General features: G+C 37.2%; 1 protein-coding gene across 7 annotated transcripts in view; it reads left to right on the top strand.

Moving 5' to 3' along the window:
* Positions 1 to 13,902, top strand: part of TERB1 (telomere repeat binding bouquet formation protein 1) — a 53,553-nt gene that overhangs the window by 2,158 nt on the left and 37,493 nt on the right. For all 7 annotated transcript variants that reach the window (XM_039222820.1, XM_039222841.1, XM_039222822.1 and 4 more), the window contains 3 exons: positions 1,911 to 1,973; positions 10,381 to 10,491; positions 10,679 to 10,807. In XM_039222820.1, the coding sequence (XP_039078751.1) occupies positions 1,943 to 1,973; positions 10,381 to 10,491; positions 10,679 to 10,807 (271 nt within the window). In that variant the 5' untranslated portion in view covers positions 1,911 to 1,942. The remainder of the gene's footprint in view (positions 1 to 1,910; positions 1,974 to 10,380; positions 10,492 to 10,678; positions 10,808 to 13,902) is intronic.

The raw sequence follows: 13,902 nt of genomic DNA, 5'->3' as shown, positions 1-13,902 counted from the left end.
CTCTTAGAGTTGTTATAAAAACTAAAAAGATGATATTTGTTTGTTAAGTTTACAGAACACAGCCTGGCCTATGATAGGACTTGAATATTAGAAGCTTTTATTATAAAAACTGAAAAATAGAAAAAAGTGGGCTGGGGTGCCTCGGTGGCTCAGTCAGTTAAGCATCTGACTTTGGCTCAGGTCATGATCTTGCGGTTCTTGAGTTCGAACCTTGCATTGGGTCCTGTGCTGACAGCTCAGAGCCTGGAGCCTGCTAAGGGTTCTGCATCTCCCTCTCTCTCTCTGCCCCTCCTCCTACCTCCTCCTCTTTCTCAAAACCACATGAACATTAAAAAAAAAAAAAGTGGGCTAAGACACCATAGAACTATCAGCTTAAAACAAGTGTTAATTTGTGTTTCATGTAGTTTTATTTTATGTTTGCCTCTACATAATTGGAGTCATGCTGTAGATAAAAGCTTGAGTCTTGCTCTTTTTGATGAATTGTTACATTAGCATTTTTCCTTGTTATTAAACATTTCAGGTAAACATTATTCTTGTAAAAGTATCCTGTGAATATACTTATAGTGTACCCAAGCATCCTTCTCTTAATGGAATTTTAGGTTTAAAAAAATGGCAAACCTAACATACATTTATATATTACTTTATGAGATGCCATATTAGGGTTGTCAGTTATTTTAAAAATTCTAACAAGTGGCATATAAACAAGGATTTTAGCTTAACAGTGGAATACTGTATTGGAAAATCCATGGGTTATTAGAAAAATAAAATTTTAATGTTAAGCTTAGCTTGTGTAGAGAAATGCAGGTTTTTTTTGAGAACACTTGAGATTTATTAGTTTTTTAAAATTTACATCCAAGTTAGTTAGCATATAGTGCAACAATGATTTCAAGAGTAGATTCCTTAATGCCCCTTACCCATGTAGCCCATCCCCCCTCCCACAACCCCTCCGGTAACCCTCTGTTCTCCTTATTTAAGAGTCTCTTATGTTTTTGACACCCTCCCTGTTTTTATATTATTTTTGCTTCCCTTCCCTTATGTTCATCTGTTTTGTATCTTAAAGTCCTCATATGAGGGAGGTCATATGATATTTGTCTTTCTCTGACTGACTAAGCCTCTAGTTCCATCCATGTAGTTGCAAATGGCAAGATTTCATTAAAATAATGAATATTTTATTGCTGAGTAATAATCCATTGTATATATATACCACATCTTCTTTATCCATTCATCCCCCCATGGATAGACATTTGGGCTCTTTCCGTACTTCGGGTATTGTTGATAGTGTTGCTATAAACATGTGTTTATGTGCATGTGTCCCTTTGAAATGGCATACTTGTATCCCTTGGATAAGTACCTAGTAGTGCAATTGCTGGGTTGTAGGGTAGTTCTATTTTTAATTTTTTGAGGAATCTCCATACTGTTTTCTAGAGTGGCTGTACCAGTTTGCATGGAGAAATGCAGTTCTAAAGAGTGTGTGTGTGTGTGTGTGTGTGTGTGTGTGTGTTTTAAATTTCCAATTTATGAAGTGACCAGTCAGAAATGATGGGATGAAAATTTACAGGAAAGAAAATAAGGAAGCTGAACCAGAAGAGGATCATTTAGATTCAGTCAACCAAACGTGTATGTTTACTTAATAAAATATGCTGGAGGCCTGTAATACTTAATGCCATATGCATTTATGTATTTTTCAAACTTAATTCTTGTAACAACTTTATAGAATAGGGATTTCCTATTTTACAGAAGAGGAAACTGAGCCTTAGGAAACTTAAGCACACCCTGTATATTTATTAAGTTGTAGATTCAGTCCCTGCTCTTCTGTCTTCAGGAAAATTATTTTCCCCTACCTTTTTGCATTTATAATTCTGTAATTCTCAAACATTGATTTAAATTGAGAAAATACTTTTATCTTATAGATGAAATATAAGGAAAAAGAATACAGACAAGCATGGAAAGTGAGGACACAAAGAAGATACAAGGTGAGAAATTAATGGATTATATATCCAGAGTTAATTTTATAATCTATTTGCAGGATATATTGCAGATTATCCCACAGAATCCAGGAAATGAAAGAATCATTCAACAATTTATGCATAATTATTATGCATTTACCCTGCCTATCACACTGATTTCAGGACACTGACATTCTGATGGGATGAGAATTAACTGACTTGAGCCACCCAGATGCCTCATCTTTGGAAACTTTAAATGTTAATTCAAGCATTGTGTCAAAATCTACACACAACTTTATCTAAATCCTTAAAACCAAGAGAAGAAATTGTGTAAAGGCTAAGGTAAAAAAATTTTATGGGAAAATGATTTTCTTTCATTTTTAGTTGCAAATAAATATTTCAAGTATATATTTTGATAAGTTTGACATACACACACACACACACACACACACACACAAATACCCATGCAAACAGTAGCAACAATCAAGACAGGGAATATAGCCTCATGCGCCTCTATAGTACTACTTTTTGTCCCTTCCTTGACCCACTTTCCCCAAACAACCACTGGTCTGCCTTCTGTTACTATAGAGTACTTTAATTTTCTTTCAATACATGGGATAATACAGTTTATATTCTTTGTGTGAGGCTTCTTTCAGCCTAATTATTTTGAGATTCATCCATGTTGTTGTATATATCAATAGTTAACTCCATTTTGTGGTCATTTGTTTATCCATCCATCTGTTGATGAACATTCCAGTTTTCAGTTTTTGGCTGTTGAATACAATGCTGCTATGAACATTTGTGTACAAGTCTTTGTATGGACACATAACCTGCTTTTCTCTTCGGTAAATTCTTAGGAGTGAAATGGCTTGATCAAATGGTAGGTGTATGTTTAATGATTTATGAAACTGCTGAACTTTCAAAGTGGTTGTACCATTTTATGTATCCGCCAGCAATATATGAGAGTTCCACTTCTTTTGCATTCTTGCCAAAATATGTTATGGTCAGTCTTTTACATTTTGGTCATTCTAGTGGGCATGTAATGGGATTTCCTTGTGATTTTAATTTACATTTCCCTAATGATTAATGGTGTTAATCATGTGCTTATTTGCTACCTATATACATTTCTTACCAAAGTGTCTGTTCATATCTTTTGCCCGTTATTTTATGGGTTGGTTCTCTTATTGTTGAGTTTTGAGATGTCTGTATATTTTCTGAATGTCTGTACTTTATCAGATAGGTGCTTTGTAAAGATTTTCTGCATTTGTGGTTTGTCTTTTCTGTAGTTCAGAAAACACTATTGGGCTGCTGGATGGCTCAGTCGGTTAAGTGTCTGACTTCAGCTCAGGTCATGATCTTATGTTTTGTGGGTTTGAGCCCCACATCGGGTTCTGTGCTGACAGCTTGGAACCTGGAGCCTGCTTCAGATTCTGTGTTCCCCCTGACTCTCTGCCCATTCAGTGTGAGACTTGTCCTCTGTCTCTCTCTCTGTCTCATAGAAATAAACAAACATTAAAAGATTTTAAAAAACACTATTAAGAGAATGAAGTTTTAAATTTTGACATAATACAATTTATTCATTATTTTTCTACAGGTGGTATTAATATCATGTCTAAGACATTTTCATGTAAACCCAAGTGGCAAAGATTTTCTCCTATGTTACCTTTTAAAAGTTTTCTAGTTCTAGATTTTACATTACATCTACAATCCTTGTTGAGTTAATTTTTGTATATGGTTTGATTCAAGTTTGGTTTTTTATGTTTTTGAATTTGGATATCTGTTATAGTATCATTTGTTAGAAAGGCTAAACTTTCTCCTCTGTAATGCCTTTGTGCCTTTGTAAAAAATCACCTGTTCATATATGCATGGACTGTATTCTAGTTCATTGATCTATTTGTCTATGCTAATGCAATACTATACTCTTTTGATTACTATAATTTTATAAGAAGTCTTGAAGTAAGATAGTATGAGTCTTTGAGCTTAATTCTTGTTTTTGAGAATTGTTTGGCTAATAGATTTCCATCTTGTCATCTTGTCAATTCATATTTTTTAATCTTTTTTTAAAATAGTTTATTGTCAAGTTGGTTTCCATATAACACCCAGTGCTCATCCCAACAAGTGCCTTCCTCCATGCCCATCACCCCTCTTCCCTTCTCCCCCACACCCATCAGCCCTCGGTTTGTTATCAGCATTCAAGAGTCTCTCATGGTTTGCCTCCCTCCGTCTCCCCAACAATTTTTCCCCTTCTTCTCCCGCATGGTCCTCCATTAAGTTCCTCCTAATCCTCCTATACATGCAAACATATGGTATCTGTCCTTCTCTGCCTGACTTATTTTGCTCAGCATAACACCCTCTAGTTCCATCCATGTTGCTACACATGGCCAGATTTCATTGTTTCTCATTGCCATGTAGTATTCCATGGTATAGATAAACCACATCTTCTTGATCCATTCATCCGTTGATGGCCACTTAGGCTCTTTCCATGTTTTGGCTATTGTTGAGAGTGCTGCTATGAACATTGGAGTACATGTGCCCCTATGCATCAGCACTCCTGTATCCCTTGGGTAAATTCCTAGCAGTGCTATTGCTGGGTCACAGGGGAGTTCTAGTGTTAGTTTTTTGAGGAACTTCCACACTGTTTTCCAGAGGGGCTGTACCAGTTTACATTCCCACCAACAGTGTAGGAGGGTGCCCATTTCTCCACATCCTTGCCAGCATCTAGAGTCTTCTGATTTGTTCATTTTAGCCACTCTGACTTGCATGAGGTGGTATCTCAGTGTGGTTTTGATTTGTATTTCCCTGATGAGAAGGTTTGCTGAGCATCGTTTCATGTGTCTTTTGGCAATCTGGATGTCCTCTTTGGAGAAGTGTCTGTTCATGTCTTCTGCCCATTTCTTTATTGGGTTGTTTGTTTTTTGGGTGTGGAGTTTGATGAGTTCCTTATAGATTTTGGATATTAACCTTTTATCTGATATGTCATTTGCAACTATCTTTTCCCATTCCATCAGTTGCCTGTTTTATTTCCTTTGCGGTGCAGAAGCTTTTAATCTTGATGAGGTCCCAATAGTTCATTTTGCTCTTGATTCCCTTGCCTTTGGGGGTGTATCAAGTAAGAAATTGCTGTGGTTGAGGCCAAGAAGGTTGTTTCCTGCTTTCGCCTCTAGGATGTTGATGGTTTCCTGTCTCCCATTCAGGTCCTTTATCCATTTTGAGTTTATTTTTGTGTATGGTGTGAGAAAATGATCTAGTTTCATTCTTCTGCATGTTGCTGTCCAGTTCTCCCAGCACCATCTGTTAAAGAGGTTGTCTTTTTTCCATTGGATACTCTTTCCCACTTTGTCAAAGATTAGTTGGCCATACATTTGTGGGTCCAGTTCTGAGTTCTGTATTCCATTGGTCTATGTGTCTTTGTGCCAATACCATAATGTCTTGATGATTATAGCTTTGTAGTAGAGGCTAAAGTCTGGGATGGTGATGCCTCCCATTTTTGTTTTCTTCTTCAATATTACTTTGGCTATTCATGGTCTTTTGTGGTTCCATACAAATTTTAGGATAGTTTGTCCTAGTTTTGTGAAGAATAATGGTGCAATTTTGATTGGGATTGCATTGAATGTGTAGATTGCTTAGGGTAGTAATGACATTTTAACAATATTTATTCTTCCGATCCATGAGCATGGAATGTTTTTCCATTTCTTTGTGTCTTCTTCAATTTTCTTCATAAATTTTCTATAGTTGTCATCATACAGATCTCTTATATCTTTGGTTAGGTTTATTCCTAGGTATTTTATGGTTTTTTTGTGCAGTTGTGAATGGGATCAGTTTCTTGATTTCTCCTTCTGTTGCTTCATTGTTGGTGTATAAAAATGCAACCGATTTCTGTACGTTGATTTTGTACCCTGCAACTTTGCTGCATTCTTGGATCAGTTCTAGTAGGCTTCTGGTGGAGTCTGCCGGGTTTTCTATGTAGAGTATCATGTTGTCTGCGGAAAGTGAAAGTTTGACTTCTTCTTTGCCAATTCTGATGCCTTTATTTCCTTTTGTTGTCTGATGGCTGATGCTAGGACTTCCAGCACTATGTTAAACAACAGTGGTGAGAGTGGACATCCCTGTCATCTTCCTGATTTCAGGCGGAAAGCTCTCAGTTTTTCTCCATTGAGGATGATGTTAGCTAAGGGCTTCTCATAGATGGCTTTTATGATTAAGTAAGTTCATTCTATCCTGACTTTCTCGAGGGTCTTTATTAGGAAGGGATGCTATATTTTGTCAAATGCTTTTTCTGCATCTATCGACAGGATCATATGGTTTTTATCTTTTCTTTTGTTGATGTGATGTGTCACATTGATTGATTTGCAAATATTGAACTAGCCCTGTAACCCAGGAATGAATCCCACTTGATCATGGATAATTCTTTTTATGTTACGTCTGAGGGGAGTTCTCTGTGCCTCTTGGATTTCAATGTCTGTTTCCTTCCCTAGATTGGGGAAGTTCTCTGCTATAATTTGTTCAAGGACTCCTTCAGCACCTTCCCTCTCTCTTCCTCTTCTGGAATTCCTATGATATGGATATTGTTCTGTTTGATTGTATCACTCAGCTCTAGAACTCTCCTGTCATGTTCCTGGATCAGTTTATCTCTCTTTTTCTCAACTTCCTATTTTTCTATAATTGTGTCTTCCAATTCACCTATTCTTCTCTCTGCCTCTTCATTCCGTGCATTGGATGCCTCCATTTTATTATGCATCTCATTTACAGCATTTTTTTAATTCATCACAACTATTTTTAAGCTCCATCGTCTTTGTAGCAATAGTTTCTCTGATGTCTTCCATGCCTTTTTCAAGCCTAGCGATTAATTTTATGACTATTATTCTAAATTCTTGTTCAGTTATGTTGCTTATATCTGTTTTGAGCAGTTCTTTAGCTGTCATTTTTTCCTGGATTTTCTTTGGAGGAGAGTTCTTCCATTTTGTCATTTTGGTTAGCTTTCTGTCTCTTGTTAGGTTTTTTTAAAAAATCCTTTTTTTAATGTTTTATTTATTTCTGAGAGAGAGGGGGGCAGCATGAGCTGGGTAGGGTCAGAGAGAGAGAGGGAGATACAGAATCTGAAGGAGGCTCCAGGCTCTGAGCTACCTGTCAGCACAGAGCCTGACGCAGCACTTGAAACCTCAAACACAAACCGAACCGTGAGATCATGACCTGAGCTGAAGTCGGACACTTAAGCGACTGAGCCACCCAGGCACCCCATATCTCTTGTTAGTTTTAAAAGCTTGTTATGCACTCTGCACCTGCGAGTACTGCTGTATTAAAGAAGGCTCTTTGACTGTCCAGGGCTTGTGTGTTCAGGAAGTGTTCTTTGAATGGTGTCTCTTGTTGAGACTTTGGTTATTTTATTTCCCTACTCCTAGTGGTATTTGGGACTCTCCACCATGTGAACTTTGGCTTGTTTCTTGAGGTAGCTGCTATAAGGTTTTCTCAGCGGACTCCGTCTCCTTTTCCTCCAGAACTCCTGGATTCTGTAAGGGTTCATACGGCTTCAGATCTTCTCCGTTTGAGAGATGGGGGCGAGTGAAATGAGTGAAACGGAGCTCCCTACTTTTCTGCCATCTTGCCTGTCAATTCATATTTTTAAAATGCCTGTTGGGATCACACTGAATCTATAGATCAATTTTAGGGAAACGGACATTTTAACAATATTTAGTCTTCCAGTCTATGAAAAAGGTGTTTCACTCCCGTTATTTCAGTTTTCTTTAATAAATCTCAGCAGTATTTTTTAGGTTGTAGTGTACATGTTGTTTATATCTTTCATCATATTTATCTCTAATTATTTAATATATTTTTTAAATATTTTTATTTATTTCTAGGAGAGAGAGAGACAGCGTGAGCAGGGGAGGGTCAGAGAGAGGGAGACACAGACTCTGAAACAGGCTCCAGGCTCTGAGCTGGCAGTCAGCACAGAGCCCGACGCAGGGCTCGAACCACGAACCGCAAGGTCATGACCTAAGCGAAAGTCGGACGCTTAACCAACTAAGCCACCCAGGCGCCCCTCTAATTATTTAATATTTTTGATACTATTATAAATGACATTGTTTTTAGATACCAATTTCCAATTACTGCAGGGATATAGAAATATAATTGATTTCTGTATGTTCAATGGTTATGCTGAAATCTTACTATACTCTAGTATACTCTTAGTCTAGTAGCTTTTTTGAAGATTCCACTGGATTATCTATATAGAAGGTCATGTACGTGAAGGCAGATAGTTATACTACTTTCTTACCAATTTGAATACCTTTTATCTCTCTTTCTCACTTGATGGCACTGGCTAGGCTCTCTGCTACAGAATTAAATGGAATGTTAAATAGAATGACACATTCCCCAGTACAATGTTAAATATCTCTGTCTTATTCCTGATCTCAGGGAGAAAGATTTCAGTCTTTCTCTGCTAAGTATTATGTTTACTATAGGGCTTGTGTGTGTGTGTGTGTGTGTGTGTGTGTGTGTGTATTTTTTCAGGTTGAGGAGGTTTTCTTCTGTTCCAAGTTCGCTGAAAAAAATCTTTAACCAGAAGTGAATGTTGGATTTTATCAAATGCTTTTTCCGCATCTATTGAGGTGACCATTTGGTTTTCCATGTTAGTTTATCACATTACGTCAATTTATTTTTCAGATCTTAAGTCAACTCTGAATTCTTAGGATAAACCCACTTGTTTGTGATGTATTGTTATTTAATATGTTGTTAGATTCAGTTTGCTTTAATTGTTTAGACTTTTTATGTGAATGTTCATGAAGGATTTTGGTCTGTAGTTTTTTTTTTTTCTTTCTAATGGCTTTGGTTTTGGTATAAGGGTAATGCTGCTAACCTCATTGAGCAAGTTGGGAAGTATTTCTTCTCTCCAAACTTATGGAAAAGCTTGTGTAGAGTTGATATTACTTCTTTAAACATTCGGAAGAGTTTACAAATGAAGCCATCTGAACTTGGAGGTTTCTTTACAGAAAGGTTTTTAAACTATGATTTCAATTTCTTTTATAGTAGTACTGTTTAGGTTGTCTGTTTCTTCTTAGGTGAGGTAATGTCTATCTTCAAAGCAATTTGTCCATTTCATTTAAGTCATTGAATCTATAGATATGAAGTTGCACATAACCATTATTATCTTTAGAATATTTATAGAACCTATGATGGTGCCGTCTCTCTCATTCTGATATTCGTAATTTGTATCTTCGTTCCTCTTTCCTTGACAGTTTGTCTAGAGGTTTATCAGTTTTATTGATTGTCTCAAAAACCAGTTCTATTGTTTTTCTGCTTTCAATATCATTGATTTTAGCTTTAATCTTTTTCTTCTATTTGATTTGGCTCTAATTTACTGTTTTATAGTTTAAAAAAATTTTTTTAATGTTTTATTTATTTCTGAGAGAGAGAGGCAGCATGAGCAGGGGAGGGTCAGAGAGAGAGGGAGATACAGAACCCAAAACAGGCTCCAGGCTCCGAGCTGTCCTCAAACCCATGAATTGCGAGGTCATGACCTGAGCTGAAGTCGGAAGCGCAACCAACTGAGCCACCCAGGCACCCCTGTTTTTATAGTTTCTTAAGGTTGAAGCTGAGGTCATTAATTTGAGATCTTTTATAATATAAACATTTAGTGTTGTAAATTTTCTCTGAAATATTGTTGGTAGCATCCCACAAGTTCCAATATGTTGTGTTTTCATTTTTATTCACTTTATTTCTAAGTGGCAGATATTTAAGCCAGTGTAGCTTTGTTTAAAGAGAATAACACTGCATTTAGATTTTCTGTTTTTTAAAAAATTTTTTAAAGAGGGAGAGGGAGACACAGAATCCAAAGCAGGCTCCGGGCTCTGATCTGTCAGTTTGAGCCCAACGTGGGGCTCACACTCGCAAACCACAAGATCACAACCTAAGTTGAAGTTGTGTGCTTAACCAACTGAGCCACCCAGGCACCCCATGGATTTTCTCTTCTTAAATTTCATGTGAGGGGAAAATCAAATAATTATAAGAGGTTCATTTCAAGTTCTTTTATTTAAGGAACATCTTTCTTTTTATTTATCTTTACTGTTGGATAGATTATAAAAGGAATTTGTACTCATGGTCTTAAAAACAAACATTATAAGTATATGTATTTAGAAAGTTAAATTTAAATGGTTAGTTTTTGGGGCGCCTGGGTGGCTTAGTTGGTTAAGCGTCCGACTTTCGCTTAGGTCATGATCTCACGGTTCGTGGGTTCGAGCCCCGCGTTGGGCTCTGTGCTGACTGCCAGCTCAGAGCCTGGAGCCTGTTTCAGTCTGTGACTCCCTCTCTCTCTCTGGCCCTCCCCTGCTCACGCTGTCTCTCTCTCTCTCTCCTAGAAATAAATAAAACATTTAAAAAATAAATAAATGGTTAGTTTTTGAAACATTTGGTTTAAAAAAGTGAAATTTTTCTTCTTTAGAAATGAAGACTGATCTGAACTTACTATTGGAGTGTCTGAAGTATCAAATGGACAACCCTTTTTCACAAAAGGAAGCTTTGGTCACTATTCATTCAATTTGTCAACAAAACAGTAAGACGTGATAGTGAATTTTTATCTGTGATTCTAGTTCTTTAGTATTGTGATATAAAAATTTGCATAGTTCTTTTTCTTCAGCTCACTTACTTTATATGCTATGTCACTATATTTATATGATTTGTTTTCTCCTTAAAAGAATCATAATATCATTTATATTTTGTTTTGTCTGCACACCCTGTAGGTAATGCAGGTGTTTACTTTCGGGAAATTGGTGGTTTGATGTTTGTAAGAAATCTTGCAAAGTCGAGTGAACATAGCATGGTAAAAGAAGCAGCCTTATATACACTAGGAGCTGTTGCAGAACAAAATGGTAAAATATGAAAACTTGTTTTCGTTATTCTTCAAGCATCGTGTTATATTTTAACAAACTACTATAAAGTAATTTTTGGGATGCCTGGGTGGCTCAGTCTGTTGGACATCGGACTTTGGCTCAGGTCGTGATCTCACAGTTGCTGAGTTTGAGCCTTGCATTGGGCTCTGCACTGACAGTGCTGAGTCTCCTTGGGATTCTCTCTTTCCCTCTCTCTGTTCCTCCCTGACTTGCGTTCTCTCTGTCTCTCTCAAAATAAATTTAAAAAACTTAGGGATGCCTGGGTGGCTCACTCAGTTAAGTGTCTTACCAGCTCAGGTTGTAATCTCACGGTTTGTGAGTTCAAGCTCCATGTCAGGCTCTGTGCTGACAGCTCAGAGCCTGAAGCTGCTTCAGTTTCTGTGTCTCCTCTTTCTGCCCCTCCCCTGCTCACATGCTGTCTCTCTCTCTCTCTCTCAAAAATAAATAAACATTAAAAAATTTAAAAAAAAAGAAACTTAAAATAATAAAATAAAAAGTAATTTTATAATTAAATTCCCTTTTTACATGTCTGGATAGTTTTGTCAAGGTATTTTATTTATTTATTTATTTATTTAAATTAAGACATGCTAAAGATTTTGTTGAACTTATTAACCAAAGAAGGAACCAGTAAAATGTGACATCTGTTTCAAAGGCAATGGCAAAAAACAATATAGGCATTTGGGAATGTTGAAATAGATTTATATCTAGACACATAACTGGTCAGTATCTACAAGGCAATAATCAATTGCATTCTATTGGCCAAGTGCTTTGTATTTCTATGATCAAGAATAACTTGCATTATAATCAGTGTTCTCCAATTTAGAGAGATGTAAAATAGCCAAAGACAGTGAAAGATACAGATAATCTAGAAGAGTGTGCTAGACAGGACATTCAGTATTCATTTTTGTTCATTTCAAAATCTTCCACAGTTTTTCTTGCTGTTAGTTGGAAACATTTTTTTACTTTGTCTTTTACTGTTCTTCTCCTTTATTTTTGCCATGCAAAAGTTTTTTTATTTTTAGGAAAATAAAATTCATCATTCCTTCCCCTTTTGGCTTTTGAATTTTGAGTAATTGGAAAGTTTTCATTACTCTCAGGTTCTAGGAGAATCCTCTCACATTTACTTTTGGTATGGTATAGTTTTATTTTTTTACTTTTACATTTTTTTTTAATTGTCCTGGGGTACGTATGGCATGATGAATGCTCCGGCTTTTATCTTTTTTAGGGGGCAATCCAGCTATTTTAGCACTTCTTATTAAAAAGATCTTTTTGGGGGCACCTGGGTGGCTCAGTCGTTTAAGCATCCGACTTCAACTCAGGTCATGATCTCTCAGCTTGCAAGTTCAAGCCCCGCATCAGGCTCTGTGCTGACAGCTCAGAACCTGGAGCCTGCTTCAGGTTCTGTGTCTCGGTCTCTCTCTGCCCCTCCCCGGCTCATGCTCTGTCTCTCTCAAAAATAAACAAACATTAAAAAAATTAAAAAAAAAAAAGATCTTTTTGGGACGCATGAGTGGCTCAGTCGGTTAAGCATCCAACTTCAGCTCAGGTCATGATCCCATGGTTCATGAGTTCAAGCCCCTGTTGGGCTCTGTGCTGACAGCTCAGACTTCAGATTGTTTCTCTCTCTCTCCCCTCCCCGCCCCCCCCCCCCGCCTCTTCCATGCTCATGCTCTGTTGCTCTCTCTCAAAAAGTAAATAAACATTAGCGGCGCTTGGGTGGCTCAGTCCATTGAGCATCAGACTTCGGCTCAAGTCATGATCTCAAGGTTTGGGAGTTTGAGCCTCGCGTTGGGCTCTGTGCTGACAGCTCAGAGCCTAGAGCCTCCTTCAGATTCTGTGTCTCCTCCTTCTTTCCCCTCCCATGCTCATGCTCTGTCTCTCTCTGTTTCTCAATAATAAATTAAAACGTTGAAAAAAATAAACATTAAAAAAGGTCTTTTTCAGCCTAAGTGTCCATCAACAGATGAATGGATCAAGAAGATGTGGTTTATCTATACCATGGAATACTACATGGCAATGAGAAAGAATGAAATCTGGCCATGTGTAGCAACATGGATGGACCTTGAGGGTGTTATGCTGAGCTAAATAAGTCAGGCAGAGAAGGACTAATATCATATGTTTGCACGTATAGGTGGATTAGGAGGTACTTGACGTATGATCAAGGGGGAGAAGAAGGGCGGAAATGGTGGGGGGAAAGGGAGAGAGGCAAACCATGAGAGACTCTTGAATGCTGACAAAAACTGAGGACTGATGGATGTCGGGGGGAGGGGGTATGGGCATGGAGGAGGACACTTGTGGGGATGAGCACTGAGTTATGTGGAAACTAATTTGACAATAAACTATTTGTAAAAAAAAAAAAAACTTTTTCACATTTATTTAAGATGCTATTCATACTTCACGAATTTGCATATGCATATATCTATCTTTGATTTTTCTATTAAGTTCATTATATATTTATACTTGAATCAAAAGACGAAGATAACTTATATATAGATAAATATACTCTGGGTATAGAAATTCATGTTGGTCAAAATATTTTTCTGTAGTATACCCAAGATGAAATTGATCCTAAAGTTTTAGTTTGTCAAGCAGCTTTCTATACTTAAATTTTCATCCATTAAATATTTCTTCATCATTTGGTAAGAAATGAGCTGCGAGCTAGTCATTGGGATAAATAAGACATTGTCCTTGCCTTTGAGAGAAAGTCTAATAGCTGGTTCTAAATACTGGATCAAGTAGTAATTATGCCTCTGTGTTCAAATTTTTATCTTTTTTAAAGATTTTATTTAAATTTCTTTTTTTTTTTTAGTAATCTATATACCCAACGTGGTGATCAAGGGTCACATGCTCTTCAGCCTGAGCCAGCCAGGTGCCCTCTCAAATTATCATTTCAACAAAAATTTTTAAAATGTTTATTTATTTTTGAGAGAGAGACATAGCATGAGCGGGGAAAGGCAGAGGGAGAGGGAGACACATAATCTGAAGTAAGCTCCAGGCTCTGAGGACAGCTCAGAGCCCGACATGGGGCTCAAACGCACGATCCATGAGATCATGACCTGAGCCAAAGTCGGGTG

Source organism: Hyaena hyaena, unplaced genomic scaffold, assembly GCF_003009895.1.
Source record: "Hyaena hyaena isolate Hyena2069 unplaced genomic scaffold, ASM300989v1 scaffold_18, whole genome shotgun sequence".
Taxonomy (NCBI): Eukaryota; Metazoa; Chordata; class Mammalia; order Carnivora; family Hyaenidae; genus Hyaena; species Hyaena hyaena.
Note: the sequence above shows the minus strand (reverse complement) of the source record. Positions and strands in the feature narration are given on the sequence as shown.